The sequence below is a fragment of the Eretmochelys imbricata genome, chromosome 22, assembly GCF_965152235.1.
Source record: "Eretmochelys imbricata isolate rEreImb1 chromosome 22, rEreImb1.hap1, whole genome shotgun sequence".
NCBI classification, from domain to species: domain Eukaryota; kingdom Metazoa; phylum Chordata; order Testudines; family Cheloniidae; genus Eretmochelys; species Eretmochelys imbricata.
Window position 1 is genome coordinate 15,434,282 of NC_135593.1, and position 23,037 is coordinate 15,457,318.

The 23,037-nt window shown below is 45.4% G+C and overlaps 1 protein-coding gene across 5 annotated transcripts in view; it reads right to left on the reverse strand.

Moving 5' to 3' along the window:
- Nucleotides 1–2,377: 2,377 nt before the first annotated feature.
- ALG9 (ALG9 alpha-1,2-mannosyltransferase) overlaps nucleotides 2,378–23,037 on the reverse strand; it is a 57,822-nt gene continuing 37,162 nt past the window's right edge. For 3 of the 5 annotated variants that reach the window (XR_013348582.1, XM_077839681.1, XM_077839680.1), the window contains 2 exons: nucleotides 20,003–20,133; nucleotides 2,378–6,766 (listed from right to left, as the gene is read on the reverse strand). Coding sequence is in view for 2 of the 5 variants with exons in the window: in XM_077839681.1 (XP_077695807.1) it covers nucleotides 6,643–6,766; nucleotides 20,003–20,133 (255 nt within the window). In the remaining 3 variants the exon portion in view is untranslated. The remainder of the gene's footprint in view (nucleotides 6,767–20,002; nucleotides 20,134–23,037) is intronic. The other 2 variants (XR_013348581.1, XR_013348580.1) reach the window with 2 other exon arrangements.

Consider the following 23,037-nt stretch of genomic DNA (forward strand, 5'->3'; position numbering starts at 1 on the left):
CCACAGCCGCCAATGCACCTCAGCCCTGTCCTGGAACACCCCATTGGTCCAGCGAGTCGATAACTGCAGGTTTGAGTTACGGGTGTTCTCGCAAGCGATCAGTGGCTGGAGAGGACTGGGGGAGGGGGAAGCAGAGGGGACACATCAGCCTGGGCCCTCGTTGTTATGCTGTTTCATCTCTCCCATCCAGGCTGACCTTTTTTGCTGCTCTGCAGTCACAGCTGGAGTTTGTGAAGGAGACAGCTGGGGCCCCATTAGCGCCTCTCCGTGCAAGCGAATAGTGACGTGCAGTTATTCACAGGGACATGCACCGAATCTCAGTGGGGCTGGGATGACGCTCAGATGCTGAAGGGGAATGAAATTCACAGCTGTCTTCTCCAGAAACAGGAGCTTGAGTAAAAAGGAGAATTTCATTACCACAGCTGCTTTTCACAGTGGTGCTGATCCCTTCTACAGTGACTAAATACGCAACCTATCACCTGCATTTCACTTGGCATGACGTGGAATCCAGTACTTGGACTGTCTGTTTTTGGAGCACCTATCTCAGACTCCCAGCCCTCGCACATTCTCTAAGGTGAGCAGCAATCAGAAAGGAACTGATCTCATCTCCCCATTGGAATGGTATCAAGAGTCTCTCCATTTAGAGCTGCTGGCCCAGGATTACAAGTACAGGAGTCTTTATCCCATGTAGAGAGCAGGGCAGGAGAATAGGCTGCGCTAAGAAGTGGCATGTATATCTGTACCTCGGCAAGGTCCATATTGGAAATAAACTCATTTTTCTACAGTTTTACTGGACTTTGCTACGTTGGTCATAAAATGTCCTCAGTTAAGGCAGTCCACTCACTGTGTATTCAAAATTCCTACCAAACAGTGAAATCAGCTTTCAAATGAGTTCTGTACAAAACAAAACAGCTGCCAATGCACCTCAGTCCTGTCCTGCACTCATACAGCTCTGCCAACTGCACCTGAATTCTGACCTGCAGCACTCCCTGATGCTAGGCCTGAGGCTTTCCACAGCTCTGACAACACATTCAGTTCTGAACTTCAGCACCCACTGTTACTCCATTCCTGAGTTCCTGTGCACCTCATCCCTGCCCTGCAACACCCCGCTAATCCAGCCTCTTTTATGTGCATTGAATTAATTCACAAAATTCTTCTCAATAAATGAAAGAAGAACTCTGGCCAAGAGAAATCCTCATTAGTAAAGAGAAATTACAGCCATCCCACTGCAGATCTGCACAAGCCGTCTTCTTCGAAAAGCAGCAAATATGTATTGAAACACACATCACATTAATGATCAACATATCCATGGATCTGGCTTTGGGAGTATGTTTCGTTTGAGTATTGGTAGTACACAAGCAACAAAGGACCTGAATTGAAATGCACCTAAACTCCCGCTTTAGGACACAAGGAGAAAAACCTACTTTGCAGAAACTAATTTTTTCCATCAGTGTATTTTGGAACCTGTATATCTCTCTTCCCCAGCATTCCCATAGTCAATGCTCCATATCCTGGCAAACAAAGGAAAACTGAATGATCTAATACAGAATTAAGCTACAGCTAGAGAGCTGTTGGCACATGCCTTTAGTGTTTTTAGCCTAGTGTTTCCAAACACACTCATGGATGAGTGAGTCTTTTAACTGCAGGGCACCAGAGATTCCTTTTGCACCCCCTTCTTGTCCCCCAAATACCCAGCTCTTCCAGCATGTTTACAAATGGCGGATAGGGTCATAAACCATTGCTGTGAATGAGCAGCTTGACCCTTCAAATAAAGGGGCAATAGTAAACTACTGCTTTTTCTCCTTCATCCCTGCATGTCCCCCACCACCAGCCATGATGACCTCATCACCTCTCAGCCTCACCAAGCGCCCTATCTTTTGCCCACCTACTACCACCCCAAATAGACAATGAAGACACAATGGGATTTTGTGCGTGTGAAGCCAGGCACTGTTGATAGTTAACACATTACTGTGACGTCTTGTGTTTCAAACAGCCAGTCAGAATGCAGCAGAGAACCATCAGTCTCTCAAGCCAGATTCCAATGAGTTGTTTCTCCATCCATAGTATCTATGAAATATCCCTTCCTCATCCTGAGACTGGAAACAGACCAGAGAGTCAAACTCAGATTGTCTGCATGGCAGGACAGAGCACCAACCTGTGAGGCAATGGGTCTGGCCTTGGCCCCCCTCTGAGTCCTGGTTCCTGCCTGTGAGTTGCTGAACCTAAGTGACTTGATAAAGACTTGGAAATCAGATGGAAGCAGTTTAGCAATTTGCAGGTTTAATCCTTCACCCACAAGGCTTGCAAATCACAAGACCTTATTTTTTTTTTAAATGGGTCATAAATTAACCATATGAAAATTGCCTAAGCCCACAACTAGATCACAAAGTTTAATTTTACTAGGGTCAAAGGAAAAACAAAACAAAAAAATTGTATAAGCACCAAGCAAACAATGAAACCTTTTACAAAGGAAAGGCCATCATTTTTGGAAATCTCTGCAAATCCACATTTCAAAAGCAAGGTAATTTATCCTGAGAAGGCAGGAAGGTGTTAGGAAACCCCAGCAGTCAGTACTGCTCTTTCCCTCCCATCCCAACACTCCCCCACCCCATTACACATGAAGACACAGATTGTGCAGCGCAGCTTCCTCGGGCAGCTCATTCCACTGAATGCATTTATTTAGAAGTACTGTTCTCTTCTCATTATTGATTATTTGCTTAAAATGTCGGCGCTGCGCAAAGCCCAACAGCTCTGAGCTATGAATTATTAACAGAAGGGAGCCTTAACGTTTTCCTGTCAGAAAGTTCACCTGTTGCTCTGCATACCCCATGATGAAAGCACCGCTAAGAGCAGCGTTACCTTTCCAGAGCAGATGGCCTCGTGCGGGCGTTCCAGATGCCTCTGCACTGCGCTACAGCTTCAGAATTATTTCCAGAGACTGCTGTGCTAGGTGGATGGGAGACCATTGCTCCAGCAGGAAAGGAAGTCAGGGAGACCTGAGGTTTCCTAGACTCTACTTTCTGGGCCATATGTGCAGAAAGCAGCTGTAGGGCTGCTAGGCTCTCCCCGGTCCGAGAAAGGATGGTTTGGGGGGTTAAGCCACTGGACTAGGACCCAGTTTGATTCCCATCTTTTCCACTGACTCCCTATATGACCATGGGCTAGTCCTTGATCTCACTGTGCTTCACCTGTAAAATGGGGCTAATAAAGCTTCCTTTGTCTGTTTTGGTTGTAAGCACTGCAGGACGTGGGATCAACCAACAAAATTGGGCCTCTATCTTGACTAGAGCTCTCAGTGCTACCATGAAGCAAATATGATACCACCACCTGTGAGTGTTCCTGGCTTCACCTTCCAATGGATGGGAAATCAACATCTGTTAATATGACCCAAGTGCAGTTCTTCATACAGCAACAGGGTGGTTGCTGCCTTTTTCTTGGAGATGCTGATCACTCCCATTTAATGTGAAGCTGTCAGGGTCTGCAAAAAGGAATTAAAACGGGAAGAAAGGGTGGAGCAGGCACAATAATTGAAAACAGATGTTTCCTGGACTATCTTTTCACAGTAAACATGACAGTAAAGGCTGGGACAGTGAGACACCACCAAAGAGAGGTACGCAATAGACTGTCTGTGTTCCTTGTTTCAGTGTTCCATTTATAGATGGAAACACTGGTGGGGGAAGCAGATAGGATGGAAGTTTTGGTTTAGATTCACTGGTGTGACACAACAGAGCCTTATTAAAGGAATGTTAACATGTGGGGTGGGGAAACCATTAAAAAGAAACAAATGGGAGCATTAAGCAGACATTCAGTGTTGACCTGCAACATTGCAGTTTTGTCTCCCAGGCAAATTTACCTAAGACATTTAAGACATTAGTTTACTGTAAAGACTGGGATTTTTAAGAGGGAAATTCCAATGTTGTTATACCAAAGATTCTATAGGGACAGACACTACTTGCACAGGGTAAAAAGCACCCCTCTACAGAGGGCAAGCCCAAATCCTGTATGCCACGTATGTCCCACATAAGCCTTCAAAACAGGATTTTAATAATGCACAGGCTTTGTACTGCTCCTCTGTACAGGGGAGAATTTCATCCTTAATGTATCAATCACCCAGGCAACAAAAAGGCATGCAGGGGCTTTTTACCGATCATGCTTTGTACAGTCTAACATTTGCCTTCAATGTAGTGAAGTTAATTAAAAAATAACAAAATGCAAAATCAAAATACTTGATGCGCTTTCACACAGCAACCTCCACCTGCATTTCAACTGCATGTCAATTTAGTCTGGAGTCCCACATGCCATTTTTTCCTCAGCCAAGTGACAGACACTCCATATGCCTTGCTGTTGATCACAACGGGTACACTGTCAACCTGACTAAAGAAACAAGATCTAGAGAACAAGTTTGTCTAAGTGTGCGGAATGCTAAGCCAAACTTGGGTGGAGGGAGGTTCTGCACACCAGCTCACAGGGTGACTTTTACCTGAAGTAACAAGGTCCTCGGGCGTGAAATTACAGCAAAGCAGAGAAACAACACTTACAGCATTTACAGAGTCAACAAGACAGTCACTGTGGCATTCAGACCTTAATGTGAGCATTAAGGCTCTGAACTGAAGGCTTGGCCAACCTGCTTTTCCGCTCGCTAACCATATGAAACCCTACACATCCACAGCAATAACTAGAAAGACTTAAAGAAAGACTCCTTGATGTTATCACATATCTGAAGGAAGACACTTACTAGCTCCCACAGCCGAGGAGCCCAAGAATCACCACCACCTGGCCAAGAGTTTCAGAAGTGACTAGTGATTTGGGGTGACCAATCTGACACACTTTGAAAGAGCCTGTTTCTCAGAACATGCTGAGCATCACATGCATATTGTTCCCTCTCCTTCTCCTCTGGTCCCTGCTGCAGAGTTACCTTAAAAAAAAAAAAAAAAAAAGAAAGAAAGAAAGAAAAAAAGAGTTAAATAAAATATCCGGGGCAGTAAGCAGCCAACCCTGCAACTATGCAGGAGGAAATGTAGCCGAGTGGTGACGTAAGCACTTCATCAATACTCATCCCTAGTGAGTGCACGGGACTGAACAGACAAAGGGAAGTCCAGTGTCCTCTACTACATTTCAAATGTAATTTTCCAGATTAAAGCCATGCATGGTTCTCTGAGTGTTGCACTATTTCCTTTCCTGACTTCTCCAGCTCTGACCCAATAGTGTCATGTTAAATCAGAGCCACACTGCTGCACTGTCTGCCCTTTTGACCTTGGTACAGCAGCTTGCTCAGCTATTGACCTGCAAACGTGCTGAAAGATACACCTGCCCTACACAGCCACCGGTGTATGCTTTCCATCATATACACTCACCGTTCAACCACCGCAGCCCCCCACTTCAGCACTGCATCTCTACACATGGACAAACCTATTCACAGACCATTCTCTGCGCCAGTCTCTCATACAGCCAATCTCATCTGCTCTCTCTGATGCATGTGCTATTCACACAGGATGAAATGGGCCATCCACGGGCAGGGCTCCAAGCTTATGCACCACTAAGTTCCATTTAAACCCTCGGAATAGGGCTTAGGTTGGGCACCATGCTTGTGCTGTCTGTCCCTCTGCACTGAGGGAAAGTTCACCCACATTCCCCCTCTCAGACCCCTGCACTGGTTTCTACAAGACTGATGTAATCTGGTTCATAATATAGTACAGGACTGTAAAAACTCAGGTATAGTTCCATACTGCATCATCATTCCGGAGGGTCTTTGACAAAAGGGAACTTGTACGCATCCTCGTAGATTTGGGAAACTGAATCACAATAATTAACAACCCTTTTTACCCCATAGATGGTTTCCAGACATTTTACACACTGGAGACAAGAATTCAAAGGACATTAAATGTTTCTTTAAACAAACACACACACACACACAAACACAGTAATCAATAAGATTAAACGAAGCCCCTGTGTTTTCACAATATCTAGGATCATAACCAGGAAAACAGAACTCACGGCAAATGAAATCACATCCCATTAAAACAGATAACTAACAAAAATCACAGTTTGTTTGAAAGTGCAAGTTTCTCCTTGGAAAGTATCTCCTGGACAGGGAGATCTGAGGGATTTTTCTCTATGGTATGGACTGTCTTGTTTGCTGAGATTCTTAGCATTTCAGAGAGTCATTGCCTCTACTGTGCTGCTGTTTCGGGGGTTTGTTTTTTGTTTTCCCCAAATGCTGTTATCTGCAAATAATGTTTCCTAGGAGTATGCAAGCAGCTATTTAGCAGATGAGGACTATTGAGAGAGAGCGCGGCTGTGAATTTTCCTGGTGCCAGGCAGTACCCGGGCGCACAGTCTAACATAGTCATTTCTTGCTATTCAGTTTTGCTCTGCTCTATCTAATAATAATGCAGGTAGGCAGCTGCTGGATTTTCAAACGGTTTCTTACCACTACGTTCTGAAAACGGGTTGTGCAGGCAGAACAGAGAGGAACAGAACCGAGAGCAGATGATGTACTCTTCTCCGCTGGAGGCTTGCGGAGTGAAATCACTGGGTGGGAAACCTTTATTAATGAATCTTACAAGCATTTTTTTTTTCTAGGAAAGTTTAAGCAGCTGGCCGACAATATTGGTTGATCCTTTTTGGTCCGCAGGTGTGTCGCTAACCTCCTGTTTTTTTCCTGGCTTGCTTTGACTTCCGGGGTTTAAGGATGGTGTAGTTTGCATATGACGTATGCCGCTCGGACAGGAAAGGGACATAGAAAGCACGCAGCAGCTTTGAAGACCTGAAACCAAAAGGGAAAACAGACTGGTTTTAAAGTGATCATTTAGAAGACATGTTTTGAAGTGCCACAAAAGAACAGCTGATGCCTGGGACTAGGGCCTCGTGTCCATAATGTGGGGAACAGCAATGAGACAGACACACCAGGCTCCATTCTGCCTTTTCTTCATCAGTCAAACCAAAGTTGTTTTGTGTCAGGATTACCAGCTTTAGAGCAATCAGCCCTACTAGTTCAGAACTCTTTCCCCACTCTCCATTCCTGCTGTAATGGCAGTGATTATGAAAAGATGGTTACTCCTAGATGTTATGGGCCAAAAGGCAAACAGTTCAGCCATGAGGAGGTTGCATAGGGCAGTTATTCCAAAACTCCCCACCCCGGAAGAGCAGCAAGGGAGATGTTAAGAGTCAATAAGTTAGCTGCTTTGCACTTGGCTTTTCCATTTTCCTAATGTCTACTCATTTTAGGAAGCATGCTCTTCCCCCCTCTCCCCCAACAGAATCCCTACAGCAGAGACAGAAAGAAACCCCAATTGGCTCTAGGGTTTCAGCATACCACTCTTCTGCCGCAGCATCTCAAATTAGAGACGGGTTGAACCATCCTGTGTCCTGCCAGGTGACTTGCTACAGGCTGTTAATCTTCAGAGGGATGTTTACCCCGACCCTCTTGGGTTGGGAACTAGGATTTAGCAGCAGTACTTTGCTACGACTGGACCAACTGAGCACTTGTGTGAGACAGGCTTGATGGCTGTATCAAATTAGTGTCCTTTTGTTTGGCTAATCGCTGTAGCACTGCTAAATTGGTACATTTTAAGTGCATGTATTCTTCCACTGAGCAGATAACATTAATTCCTTGTTTAAATAAGGAGTGCAAAAATAAGATAATTTCCTTCATCATCAGCGCCGAAAATTCCACTGAAAAGCCATGCAATCTTTAGAAATTGGTGCTGGGGCAAGGGTGTTTCATTCTGAATACCAAAGCTAATTTTAAGACTTATCTCTTTCAGATTACATTGCTGGGAAACCATCAGCCTTGATAGATGTATAACTAATGCCATCAATGCAAATGCCTGCCAAGCAGCAAAAGGCTGGATAAGCAGCAGCAACGGTCAAAACTGTGATTTATAACATGCTGAGAGGCCAGGGACAGCACATAGATCCAGTGTGTGTTATCTGGACACTCCTGAGATGCTCTATAATTCGAGTAGCTTGCTGATAACACAGCAGAGTTCGTGGAATCCAATGGAATCTTACTAGTGCTGCCTGTGCCGTATTCAATTCACTCTATTTAAGAAAAGGCGGCTGGTGGGTTTGCTTTTGTTTAGAAGCAGCATGAAACCTATTTCTAAACCAAAGATGCAGCTGAAAAACAATGACAGGAACTGCCATTGTGAACGCAGGCTCCACGTGGACTCCAAAGGTACTTGGAAAATTCAGTGCGTCACAGTACTTGGGAACAAATGGAGACCACCAAACTCGTGATCTCTTGCAACCTGGAATACAGGTTTCCCACAGGGAAAGGCATTATTTATTATTTGTATTAAAGTAGGGCCCACAGGCTCCAATCAAGTTCAGGCCCCATTTTGCTTGGTACTGTACAAACACCGAGTAAGAGATTGTAAACTTTTCAGGCAGGGACTTTCTAAATAGACAAAGGGTAGGGGAAAGGGAAGTATCATTATCTCCAGATGGTAAACTGAGGCACCAAGAGACTTGCCCAAGCTCTCAGAGGCAGAGCAGAGGATTGAACCCAGTTTTGCCTTAACCAAAAGACCACACATCCTCTCAACATCCACCATCCCTCTTGTCTGCTTCTAGCCAAGCACAAAGACTGCTCCCCTTTGGGATGTAAAATGAGGCTTACTTCATTTCAGAAGGGAGAGAACCAAAAGTTCCATTCATTTTCTGCAATAACATTTGGGCCCTTTGCAAATTGTAAAGCATCCAGCACGTTCCCAAAATAAAAGAACCATTGGAAATCCTTGTTCCTTGTGAGATCCTGAGCTGCTAGAATGGGAATGTGTTCTAAGCACAATCACTTAGTAGCAAATAACTAGGAGGAAGATGGTAATTTTCATATGTTTTGAACAAGCAGCATTCTTTCCAGCTGTCATTTCTCTGTGCTTGGAAACTGAAGGCCCCCCCACTCCTTGAAACAAGAATGGCTGGAGGCAAAGGCAACTTCCTCAGAAAGCAGTTCTTGCATTTCCTTCTCCGCGTCTTGGAGCTAACTAATGAACACCATGTCATTACTGCGCTTTGCATTGGCATCTCCCCACCCCGGCTGGCAGCCCACCACCACCCGAGCCAACAGTAACACAACGCTTGGCAGGCACAAACACTGAGATCCCACAATCCTGAAGCTCGGAGCTCGCTGTTGAACGGCTTTAGTTTCACTTCATTTCACTCAAGAAAAAGCAATTTCAAGCTGTTCTGGATGCTTGTTAAAAAACAGGAGCATGAAAAATGAGAGTGAGGAAATTGGCCTGCTGAGCTAGGCAAGTAACAGAGACCAGCACAATCCCCCCAAGCTCTAGGCTTGATCGGGGTACGGGAGAGCAGCATGTGTTAAACTGAGGTCATTTCTTTAATTTGCCATATGAAGCTGGGCTAGAGGACAGAAAGGCAGGGGGTAGCCCTGACTGCACTCCTGTGCACACAGTCTGCAGCACTGGAACAGCCTTAAATCATGCAGCCCCCTCCATACTCATGTCATGCTGACAGAAGCTCGACCACAGAGCCTCTTCCTCTGACTTGGAGCCACGTCGACACAATGGGAGCCCATTTTACCCAGCAGCGGGTGACAGAGAGTCTGATTTTTGAAGCAGCATCACTCAGCAGCTGAAATCCCCAAGTTAGCTCCGGCACAGGATCATAAGAATGTAAGGCGGGAAGCGACCCCAAGAGGTCATCAAGTCCAGCCTCCTGTGCTGGGGCAGGACAAGTAAACCTAAACCATCTCTCACAAATGTTTGTCCAACCAAGAGGATTCCACAACCACCTCTGGAAGCCTATTTCAGAGCTTAACTATCCTTATAGTTAGAAAGATTTTCCTAGTATCTAACCTAAATCTCCCTTGCCCATTCCTTCTCATCCTACCTTCAGTGGCCATGGAGAACAATTAGTCACCATCCCCTCTTTATAAGAGCCCTTTAACATAGCTGAAGACTGTTAACAGGTCCCCCCCTCACCCCGTCGTCTTTTCTCAAGACTCAACATGCCCACTTTGTTTAACCTTTTCTCATAGGTCAGATTCTGTAAACCTCTTAACGCTTTTGTTGCTCTCCTCTGGATTCTCTCCAATTTGTCCACATCATTCCTCAAGTGTGGGGCTCACAACTGGACCCAGCACGCCCGCTGAGGCCTCACCAATGCCAAGTAAAGTGGTGATAATTACCTCCTGTCATAAATATAAAGGGAAGGGTAAACACCTTTAAAATCCCTCCTGGCCAGAGGAAAAACCCTTTCATCTGTAAAGGGTTTAGAAGCTAGGATAACCTCGCTGGCACCTGACCAAAATGACCAATGAGGAGACAAGATACTTTCAAAGCTGGAGGGGGGGAGAAACAAAGGGTCTGGGTCTGTCTGTGTGATGCTTTTGCCGGGGACAGAACAGGAATGGAGTCTTAGAACTTAGTAAGTAATCTAGCTAGATATGCGTTAGATTATGATTTCTTTAAATGTCTGAGAAAATACGCTGTGCTGAATGGAATGGATATTCCTGTTTTTGTGACTTTTTGTAACTTAAGGTTTTGCCTAGAGGGATTCTCTATGTTTTGAATCTAATTACCCTGTAAGGTATTTACCATCCTGATTTTACAGAGGTGATTCTTTTTACTTTTTCTATTAAAATTCTTCTTTTAAGAAATTGAATGCTTTTTCATTGTTCTTAAGATCCAAGGGTTTTGGTCTGTGGTCACCTATGCAAATTGGTGAGGATTTTTATCAAGCCTTCCCCAGGAAAGGGGGTGTAAAGGTAAGAGAGGATTCTGGGGGGAAAGACGTTTCCAAACGGGCTCTTTCCTAATAATAATAATACCGGTTAGACATTTGGTGGTGGCAGCAAAAGTCCAAGGGCAAAGAGTAAAATAGTTTGTACCTTGGGGAAGTTTTAACCTAAGCTGGTAAAAGTAAGCTTAGGAGGTTTTCATGCAGGTCCCCACATCCTTCCCTACTGTGAACACTAGGGTACAGAACCTTGACACCTCCCATGTCTTATCTATGGCACTCCTGTTAATATGCCTTAGAATATTCGCCTTTTTCGCAACTGCACCACATTGTGGACTCAGATTCAAATCGTGGTCCACTATAATCCCCAGATCCTTTTCAGCAGTATTACCACCTAGCCAGTTAGTTCCAATTTTGTAGTTGTGCATCTGATTTTTCATTCCTAACTGAAGTATTTTGCACTTGTCTTTATTGAATTTCATCTTGTTGATTTCAGACCAATGCTCCAATTTGTCGTGGTTGTTTTGAATTCTAATCCTGTCCTCCAAAGTGCTTCCAATCCCTCCCAGCTTGGTGTCATCTGCAAGTTTTATAAATGTATTCTCTACTTCATTATCCAAGACACTAGTGAAAATATTTAATATTACTGGAGCCAGAACTGACCCCAGCAGATATGCCCTCTCAGTGTGGCAGTGAACCACACTTTGAGGACTGTCGTTCAACGAGTTGTGCACCAACCTTATCGTAATTTCATCGAAACCACATTTCCCTAGTTTGCTTATGAGCATGTTATGTAAAATTGTGTCAAAAGCCTCACTAAAAGCAAGATATATCCTGTTTACTACTTCCCGACATCTACAAGGCCAGTAACCCTGTCAAAGAAGGAAATAAGGTTGGTTTGGCATGATTTTTCTCAACAAATCAATTTCAGCTATTCTTTATAACCCTATTACCCTCTAGGCACTTACATAAATTGTTTAATAATTTCTTTAATAATCTGTTCCAGTATCTTTCCAGGTATCGAAGTTAGGCTGACCAGCCTATAATTCCTTGAGTACTCTTTGTTCCCCTTTTTAAAAGACAGGAACTATATTTTCTCTTCACCTGTCCTCTGGATCTTTACCCATCCTCCATGAGTTCTCAAAGATAACTGCTAACTGTTCCGAGATTCCTTCAGCTAGTTATTTAAGTACCCTAGGGTGCAGTTCATCAGGCCCTGCCAATTTGAATCTCTCTCATTTATCTAAACATTCTTTAACCTGTTTTTGATCTGTTTTCTCTATTCTGCATGTCTCAGAGTTATGCAGAAAGACCCTAGCATGTCCTTGTTTCCTATCCCCTACAGCTGTTGACAAGAACTATTCCTCCTTCTACCCCTGCCACCATGTACCTGTTTAAATTACAGAGGTGTCAAACTCATGGCCCCGGGACCAAATACAACCCACAAAAGGTGTTTAAGCGACCCTCATGGCATAATATTCAGAAACTGCACGATCCAAACTTTCCAATTAAAAAAAAAGTACACTGCTTGCCCAAAAAAAGGGTGGCAAAAACCTTCCAAACGGGACCTAAGTGTAAACCACTGCAGTGCTGTCTTCCTGAGTCTGCCGACAGAAACACCATCTTAGAGAGATGAGAACTTCCACACCTTCTCTTAATTTCCTTGGGATCTCAGTGCCTAGAGCCTAATGGCGTTTCAAATGTGAGCAGTAACTAGGAATTGTTGCAGGGAAGGAGTTGGAGACAAGAGAGACAGAGAGGGAAGACAGAAGAACAGAGGATGGGAGAAGAAGAGAAACCAAGGGCAGAATGGTAAGCAGCTCTTTCCTCTGGGTAATGCTGCATGCAACAAAAACGTGCCAAACATAATAAATAATGGTCAATTTAGTTCTTGAATAAAGGCCACATTCTACTCTTCAACTCCATAAAAAGCTCTCATTGACCTCACAAGGAAATCCACTGTGGACCAGGTCGGGTGGGGGAGGGGGGTATTGGGGTGAGAGGACATAGTCCTCAGTCTATGTCCTCCTGTGATGCTATGTACCTTGGGGGAACACCCAGCACCCCTATGTTCATCCTTGTAAAATGACTGCGTGATATCCAATGCAAAGTTTGTCATGTTGGGTGTCTTCAGAAGGCTCATGATGCACTGAGCATGGTTGTTTTAGTGATGTTATAGTAATTGTTACAGTAATGTTATAGGTTATAATTCCATGTATATAGTTATGAGGCTGAAAATGTATCCTCATGGCTTAAAATAAGCCCAGGAAAAAAACTCTCCAAAAGCAGAGAGGCAGTTCACCCCTCATCAGGGCAGGTATGAGACAAACCCAGCCCAGCCTCACAGGAACAAAGGACACTAGCCTAGGCAGCAACAAAAGGATCTGTTAGAGTGAGTCACCCCCATTCATTTGGTCAGTATGGGACTGCGATGAGGTAATGCTCACCTGATCTGGGGGGAGTGGGCGCAAAGCCAAGAGGGAAGAAAGGACATGATAAAAGGGAGAGACGTTTGCCATGCTCTCTCTCTCTCTCTTCCACCTACATCTACAGACACCACCACCAAGCGACTGAAATGCTGATCAAAGGGGAGAGCCTGGGTGAAAAGTAACCAGCCAGCCTTTGGTGAGAAGCATCCAAGTTTGCAAGGGCGCTGAAAGTGTTACGATCAGCTCAGAATGTGTTTTGCTTTTATTTCATGTCACCAAATCTGACTTCTTGTGCTTTGACTTATAATCACTTAAAATCTATCTTTATAGTTAATAAATCTGTTGGTTTATTCTACCTGAAGCAGTGTGTTTCGTTTGAGGCGTGTCAGACTCCCCTTGGGATAACAAGCCTGGTACATATCAATTTCTTTGTTAAACCGCCAAACTCATATAAGCTTGCAGCATCCAGCGGGCATAACTGGACACTGCAAGACGGAGGTTCCTAGGGTTGTATCTGGGACTGGAGATACTGGGTAGTGTCATTCAGTTGCACAATCCAAGGAGCAATTTACAAGCCAGAGGCTGTGCGTGAACAGCCCAGGAGTGAGGGTTTTCACAGCAGAGCTGGCTCCCAGAGCCAAGGATTGGAGTGACCTAGCAGATCACCGGTCTGGATAACACCAGAGGGAAATGTCACACACCCCACCCCCAACCGCATGGACCATAACTGAATGTGGAATTCAATTCTCTCTGCAGAGTGAATCTGACATCAGGCCTCTAGGGTCTTTAGATCAAGGTGGTGTTTGTGCCCACCAGAAACGTGGGGGGTCTAATACACATTTGCTAATGGAGACTGCTGGATCTGCAGGCTGTTGTAGGATCTTATTAACAGAATTGAGAAAGTGGAAAGGAGAGAATTCACATTGACTCCAGTTATCCAGCCTGAAGGATCCAGGCAAAAACTAAATGAGGAACCCTAGAAAAAAAAAAAAAAAACAGCTTTGACACCAAGAAATCACAGCTTGGCTCTTACGAGGGTTTCCCCAACAAGGCCTGTCTCTTCAAACCACTTACTTTTGCATGGCAGGTGGCGGCACCTACGTATCTGGCCCTCAATTATGAGCTGAGCTTTCATGTTCATTAAGCAACAACCAGTTTCTAGCTGAAGGGCACTTTGTACAATAAGACACTGAAGCACAAGGCTGTTCTGTGCTAAATAGCCACATGCACTAAGGCAAGTCTCAGAGGCTTTGTCTACAACAAGGAAAGCAGAAGTTGTAATTCACTGCTGGTGCAGTTCCATTAGAAACTTAATTTAGACAGGGCTCAAGCATCTTTACCATTGGTCACCTCACCCAGAGCTTCTAAGACAACAGGTGATATATGAAGGGTGGGGGGAAATGGATGCAACTGAATTTGTACCATTTTCATATATATTTGTTTCTCTTTATTAGTCCACCTGCAGTTTGTGGGTGTGGCCTTGATCAGTACAGAGCTCCCATTCAGCAGGCCACTAGCTAGATCAAACCCATGAATTGTTACTCTACAGTAGAGGACAAAGGGTCTAATCCGATGCTCGCTGAAGTCAACGAAAAGCTTCAACTGACTTCAATGGCCACTGGATATGGGCCCAAAGTGTGAATGTGTATGTGTTTTTTCCCCTCCCGCTTCAGAGATTTGTCTTGTTTTGGGGAAGAGATTAAATACTTTAGAAAAGAAAAAGCTTTTTTGCTAACACACCTGGCAGCCTGAATTTCACAGATCAACTGAAGGTCAAATGCCTGCCAGAGATTGCATTTCTGAAGTTAGCACTAGTAGGAAGAGGGAGAAGGTAATGGAGGAGAGAGGGAGAAAGGAAGCACAGTTGGAACTTTGCCACAGATACAAGGGTTGGGATATTCTGGTTATCTCTGCACACGGAGTTCAGGAGCAGATGCATAGCCATGACCGAAGCTGTCTGTGCCCTACTGCAAACCTATTAACATTTGCACTTCTTTGAGGTGTAGAAAATTCCACCTTGACCATGAACTTAAAGAAAATAACTATTTTTTTTTAAAAGCTTTTTACTGGATATTAAGAAAAGCAGCATTAAATGGCATAGGGGAGTCTCTTACCTATCAAACAAGGGATATAATATTTTAGCACAAGGTGACGGTATCACTAATCTTGTATGAAGATTATTTTACAATGGAAAACATAAGGGCAAGAGCAGGAGTGCCTGGAGCTAGCAAACAGCTCAGCCTAAAGAGCCAGAAAATATATGCTTCTTAATTGGGAGCTTTAATATATTTCCCCTTTTCTATGCCAGAATGGCAGCACTCAGCCAATACAGAATTAAATGGACCTGGACAAAGCAGCTGCCTGAGTAGCATAATTAGTTGGTGGCTCCGAGTGCTCTCTAATTCAATTAGCAACACCATTTATCAGAGGGAGCTGAGATTTACATTTGCACTTGCTGACGTCAATGTGAGAATCGCAGCGAGTCCCAGAAGCCTGCAGTTCAGCAGGCATGAATTGAGCTGCTGGGGTCATTTATTTTCAAAGAATAAGAGCTGGAGTTGGAAGGGTTTTTAATGTGCCTCGCTCCATGGCCCTGCGCTGCAAACCTGTAATCTGAGCTGATTGCTGCTTCCCTCACAGCTCAGCTTGAGGGGATGCTTTTTTTTTTTTTTTTTAAAGCTGCATTTTAATCATGCCTTTTACACTTACTTCATGTTTAGCAAGGGCTGCTTCAGAATTGTTTGTGTGGAAGCAGGTGCCAGATTTGATATACACGTCATGGCACCGGGCTGAGGGCAGGGAAAATGCTCGGAAATGAGCAGTTTGGGTTTATAAAGGAGGATCCTGAAACACCTTCTCTGACCCTATGCACAGGCCTCTGTGCATATATTTGCACATGGACTTTTCTGCACAGACTTTCCCGTGCTGCACTCAGTCGTGCAAGATTTTACACGTGTAGAGTTTGCAGATGAAACATAGGCAGCTCCTCTCTGGAAATAGCCCATAACTGTCAACAGTCCTGCTTGAGGCGACCATTTTATAGCCAGATGCTCTGAAACCCAGCCGGACAGGAGACCACCACCCTCTAGTGATCTGCTAGACAAGACGAGGCTAAGCACGGCACACACACATAGCTCATGTCACCAAACCAGATTCATCAGCCAGCTGCCTGTGCTGTCTCTACTCTGGGGAGCCTGTGCCTTCCACCAGTTCCAAGTGCCTTCGGGGCAGAGTGGCAGGAGGGAGGTTGCATTCGATTCAATTAAAGCTTTCTGTGGGGGCATTCACCTAACCTGCTGGAGCTCCTACAGCCCATGTCACTGCTCCTCCTGTGTGGCGAAGTTCCCAGTCCAGATAATTACCCTCTCAACTGCAGCAGGGACAGCACGAATTGGATTTGTCACTTCAAACAAATAAACAAGAAAATTCTGTGCCTTCAGGAGCAATTGCCACAGCTTCTCACCACCAGGGAGGATGCTGGCACCCAAGATAGCAGAGCTTTGTGATCTCTCACATCGCTCCCATCAGCACTAATTCACAGGACTGGTTAAAAAACATGAACTGCATCCCTTGAATAGTCCCTTGTTGCATTGCTCTGGTGCCTACAGCGACATTCCCAGCTGGCATAGAGAATGGGCGAGATGAGACACTCGCATTACTGGCCAGATCTGTTCCCCAGCATGCTTGGCGATCAGCAAGACTAGGCATATTATGTCCAAGGCCAGAGAGGGCGAGCAAAGGAAAGGCTACTTAAACAGCAGGGAACGTTGCCATAGAGTCACAGGCAGTAGGACCCACCAAGCGCGCCCTCTTTGCAAAGGGGAAAGTGCAAAGTGGGTGCTCTACAAACGGCAGCGGAATGCAGGGGCCACACTGGGGTCTGCAGGGTGGAATGGACCCCATCTCTTGGAGACATTCAACCCTCAGCAGATAGATCTGCAGCCTATGTTAGCAATTAGCTCACCAGCCAGCTGGTAACAACCCAGCTCCAGTCCTGAAATGAGCTAGTATCTAACTGGAGAATCAAGAACAAAAGCATGGTGCTTCATAGTCACTCCACTGATATAACGAATGCCTACAGTATGAGCCAAACAATACTATCTATCTAAGGAACATGTCTGGCATCTAAGCACATCTCAATCATAACTTATTTATCCTCACCACACCCCTATGAGGCAGGGCAATGCTATTCTCTCCATTCTACTAATGGGAAACCGAAGCACAGAGACTAAGTGACTTGCCCCAAGTCACACAAGAAGTCTCTGACAGAGCAGGGATTTGAACCCCGCTCTCGCAAGTTCCAGCCAATGCCCTAGCACCTGGACCATTCTTCCTCTCTGATTGGCTTATGACTGGGAGGTTAAGATGTAAAAACTTTACAAGCCAGGAGGACAAAACCAAGAGCTTTAGAAAAGGCATTTGCAAAGCCTTTTCCTGCCACCACACTAGGGCCTGGCCAGCACAGCAGGGCCCTGATCTTGGCTGGGGCTTCTAGGTGCTCAAGTGATACAAGTAAATAATGGTCTGGCCAGGAAATGGAGCAGATTCAGAGCTAGTAAGCCTTGTTTATCTCTCTGTGCTACAATCACTTGAGTCAGCTTTGGAGAGTCCAAACTTGAGTCTAACATTTCCCTGTTCAGGCAGGCCCTGGTTCAGGGCACAGTTTAGCCTGTTTCCATCAGATTGAGTCTTTGGGGTTTTGCTGTAGGGTCTGCATCAGGAGCCTCTATGGTGCTCAGAACAATGAGTGAAGTACTTCAAAATTCCTGGGAAAAGAGTGCAATCAATAAGGGACACCACGCTCGCGGGGGTGGGGGATGCTGGAATGTTGACTACTCCGCTCAGACCCTGCTGACCGAGACCTCCTCTGCTGCACATTCCCTCCTCTATTTGCACCACGCACTCCAGCTGCACAGATTCAGACACACTGAAGTCCACTTAATTGGTGGGAGGACAGCCTGGCACAGCACATCCTGAACCTTGTGAGTCATCAAGGTGCACAGCAGGCATGAAAATCAGACCTGCTGCTATGGCAACCTGGCCTTCTGCACACACAAAGGCACTGCACCTCCTTTCTGCTCAAGCTGTGAGACGCTGATAGGGAACAGCACGGAGAATTTCAATGCAGCAGAAGCGCACGCAAGAGAAGAGAGGCTGCCCAGAGACACACATGGGGCCAAGACTCCCACTGGCTGATTTCTGATCCCCTGTCAGTACGTGCTGCATGAATCCCTGGAACCACAGCAGTCCCCTCCCAGGTCTAAAGAGCTCCATAAAGGCAATGGAATCCTTTGTTATGGGGCGAAGGAAGCCAATTACCCCCCCTGCCCTGCCCTTAGTCAATCTGTGCCTTTGTTCTACAAGCTCAGTAACTTCTCTACCAGGGAGTGCAGGGTCCAGGCTGAGGCAGGTGTCTAAGTGCCAAAGAGAGAAGAGATACTGGTGTTTTACCTGGCTCAAGAGAGGCCTGTCCATTTTTTATTATTCTGCAGTTTCACCTGACTGATTGATTGTTAAAGCGGTCACCATGCTCCACAGCTTTCATGAGTCTCCCCCTTCTTCTGGCAACGTCACAAGTTTCTGCGATGCTGCCATTCCTGTACTATGCCACCCCACCCAATGGGAACAGCACAGCACGGTCTCTCACTGCAAGCTGGACACAAAGCATCATTTGCCAAACACCACTGACCAATGTTGAAACTGTCCAAGTGAGCCTACCGGGGCAAGGTGAGAGCTCAGTCATCCCATCTAGTTTAAAACTCTGAACAGCTGACTGATCTTACGCCCAGCCTCTGGGCTGCCATGCTGTATGTCCGGGTTTGTTACTTGTCCCCTGGGGTCACAGGGTGGCTGGCTCCCAGGATTAAAATAGGCCCAGGTCCCATATGCCAGAGCAGGTGCTCCCAGCCGAACCAGCTAAGGTGGTGAGGCTGCACCTGGGCTATAGACAGTGCAAGGAAGTCCAGTGAGGGCAGTACTAGAAGTTGTACTGCAGAGTGAAGCTGCAGGAATACAGCATCTCCTGAAATGGTCCCAGAAGAAGGGACGGTACCTCAGGGAAGAGGGGCTATGCCTAGCTTAAGGCTGAGTGGAAGATTCTTTTGTTTGTAACTTTGTTAATTTAATTAAAAACCCAGATCCATTGGGTAAAGCGCAACCTTGCAGCTTCCCATCACCCGACTGCATTCGTTTGGAAAACTTTAGCTGATCATCTGTCTTGTGCACCAAACCTGTCCTTACTAGAGAATCATGGGCCAGCATGAGAAAATAAGAGGGCACTGGATTCTGTGTTGCTGCTTTTTAATGGATCTTTCCAGCAAACCCCTCTTCCCATCGCATGACAGTTGCCTTACAATATCTTTATAAATAAGCATCCAAAAATCATTTAGACCAGGAAGCTACCGCCCTGTCGGGATTGCACCGTCACTTTCAACCTAATATAACCAAACAGATCCCACCCCAGAGTAGCCTGGAGGATGCCGATTTCACTCTAATTTCTTCTCCTCCCAACAGCCTTCTCACAGTTCTTGTTCAAATAAAAAAGAAAAATGTATTTCAGCCAAAGGTGGCTGCTGAGGTTTCATTTTTAAAATGATTTTAACCCACTGGGGCGGTTCACCCTGTAAAGCAGCATCGGCCACGAGCACCAAAGCTGTATTAATACCATGCAGACCTCCCCACATAAATGCCTGCCTCCTGTGCAGAGAGATGCCTTTCCCAAGAGGGTCATTTCAAGGTAACTCCTACCATTGCATTTCTCCTACTAGTACACGGATTGCTTCTTTCATATGCAGAAATTCGAACAGAATTAGCTCATGCACCTGTCTGCCCCTGTTCTTCCTTCCCAAACTTGTGAAAACACTTACCTGGAAGTATCCAGGAATGGTTTGTAAGCAATGCTGACCCATTCTTCTTTGTTGGAGGAGTATCTCGGCTCCCTGGATGTTTCAGTTGCGCTATCTAAATCCACCAGGTAATGGCATTTGGAAACGTCAATCTGTAGGGAGAAAGGACACCTTGTTCTTTATGTAGTGAGGAGCATTCTTTACTTCCTATCCTAAACTGTTGTGTAAACATTCTCATGCACTGTTGAATCACTACCACATTTCACCCCAGAGCTGGATGCATCTCAGTGGTGGGGTAAATGCTCTTTCAAACACAGTTATAAAACTTGGTGAAGTGTTTTGGATCTATTGAGATGAAAGGTTCTAGAAGAAATGTCAGATATTACTGCTGCTGCCAGGGGCTGCTTCTCTAGAGCAAAGAATATGTACCCTGTGTGAGCCTTTTCAAGGAGGATGACCTCCCTCAGCTCACTTATTATCATAACCCAGAGTGAAGCAATCATTCAGCAATGCAGCTCAAACAAGTGCACGGAGCAATCAGAAATACAGCTCACATGAGTGCACGGGGAGAGAAGTGTTTTTCGGGAGGCCATAGAAACAATAAATTTGCGGGATCTGGCAATTGCACCAACAGTTCCTGCGCTGAAGAACTTAGATTGTAAGTTAGGACAACGAAGTCTTGATTCAACACCCACTGAAGCCAATGGAAAGCCTCACAATGGCTTCAATGGGCTTTGGATCAGTTTGCACGTGAGCACAACACCCACCACAGAGCCACACGTACGACAACTCCTCTTCCTCCAGAAAACATCGCATCCGCCGGCTCTCAAGAAACAAGATTCTCGCCCTCAAACTCACTCTCAACCAGCACACACACAAAAAACAAGCCAGAAGGGAACAAGGACTCTAACACAAAGCCAAAGTGTTAGGAAAGCCCAGCTGTCTCTGGGCACACACGGTGCTTGCCCTAGCTCAAGCGATGTGATTACCCAGAGTCTAAAACCCCACCTCAAACCCACGTCGCCTTTTCAGATTAGTTGTGCTGTCATAACTACACAAGGAAACACTAGGGGAAAGGAAACGAGAGAGAGTCAGAAACTATAGGAAGCAGCAGCTGTAGCCAAACTAAACATAGCCTGTTCTCAGGGGCTTACAGGAGAAGGATTCCATCAGAATGTATCTGAACAAAGCCCCTTCCTTAACTGCTCTGGGGGCTGTTAAACACCACACCTCACCGTTCACTGGAACCCCCTCCAAAGCCAGTGGAACTGTGTAAATGTTGAAACAGGCAGGGACTGAACTCCGGACTGCGACTGCGAGGATCAGCCCTTTAGGCCTCTCCCCTCTGGCAAGCTCAGCCTGACTAGTGAGCCAGGGAACTGGAAATACTCCGTTGTGGGTGACTGGGCGAGTGCTGCTGAACTGGCAAAGGTGAGTTACCTCAGAAATTACTGTGGGGAAGATGGGTCGTGATGAGGCAGGCCTGGCTGATTTCGAAGGAGGCAGAATGAGGCTCTTGGCAGCTCTGCTGTTTGCAGGAAGGCCCAGGGAAGTTGAAGTGGTCATGGAACGGTCAAGGGAGACAGAGCGTAGGGAGAAGAATCTAGTGACTAAGGCTCAGAGACTCCGGGGACCCAAGTTCATTTCCCAGCTCAGTTAAAGACTCCCCATGTGACCCCATGCAAGTCACTGCCTCTCTCTATGCCTCAGTTTCCCCTTTCTAAAACAGGGACAGCACCTCCCTACCTCACATGAGGATACAATCCACTCATGGCTGAGAGATGCTCGAATCCTACCCTGGCTGGCAGTTACAGGAGGCTGAGGTTCATCAGCAGTAATTGCCCCTGCTGTTCTCAAGAAAATAAGTCAGAGTCTGACCCCCACCTCTGGCAGATCAGGAGGATCTTTCACTGAGGCGGTTCTTCCAAAGCCATTTCTCAGTGATCGCACACTCTACCTCCCAGCTGCGACAGTCAGTGGGGGATGGTCACTGTGTCTCCTATGGTCCTCAAACAAGGTGAAACCCAACTGAGCAGCCGCTTTTCCCTACTTCCCTACAAACAGGGCAAAAGCCTCAAATCTGTCTGTGCAAATGGGATGCTCCTCCTGCAGAAGGATGCGCGTCATGGGCTGGCATCACGACCCAACTCCTCACTGCTTACTGATTTAAACGTGTATTGCCCCCTTCCTCAATGTGCAAGAAACGGAATTCTAGAGTTCAAATGCTCACACAACAGTAAGCTATACTGCACAGTCAATATAAGTCACTAATCACAAAAATCACTACATTAATGTTTATAGTTTATATGTAGGATGCAATGTGTAGGATGTGCTTTGTAGCTTAGCTAGCATAGTGGGAGCAACCTCAACTCTAGGAATTTCCTAACTTTTGATTTCTCAACTTTAATATTTTTGCATTTTCTGGGCTAGATTTTGGGAGTTATTTGCTATTCAGCTCCACTCACTGTTCTAACTTGGCATCAGCTCTCAGATTCTTGGGATTTCCAGTCTTGTAAATTCTCATGATTTTACCGTGAGAGCTGCAGTATTTGGTACAATATTAAAGCCCCAGATGCCAGAGTCAGATGATTGTGAGAATCTCAGCCTTCACTTAAAAAAAAAAAAAGGTTTTCAGCCTCACAGTTGTGAAGAGAAGCTTGGAAATGACCTGAGTGTACTCTAAAGGCCCAATATACGTAAAGTAAATAAAAAGAATCCAATATTTACTATTTTTTTTAAAATCACATTTTTAAAATAATCTCATGATTCTGGGTGCCTGACTCATGGTTTTTTTATGTTTCCACTTGCAGTGGCTCTTTACTAGCACAAAATGTCAGGCTGACATTTCCATTTCATGCTCTCTAGTCTGGCCTCCCATAAGTATGTATGTTGCAGTTATGATCATATTTGCAAGATATCTGGTTTTATGCACAGAGACAATGGCTGCCCAATCGATCTCACATGTACACAGTAATCTGTTAACCACTTCAAACGGCCAGACATTTGTGCTAATCCACTGGCACATTTGCCTGGAGTTTAAGTGGATTCACAGGAAA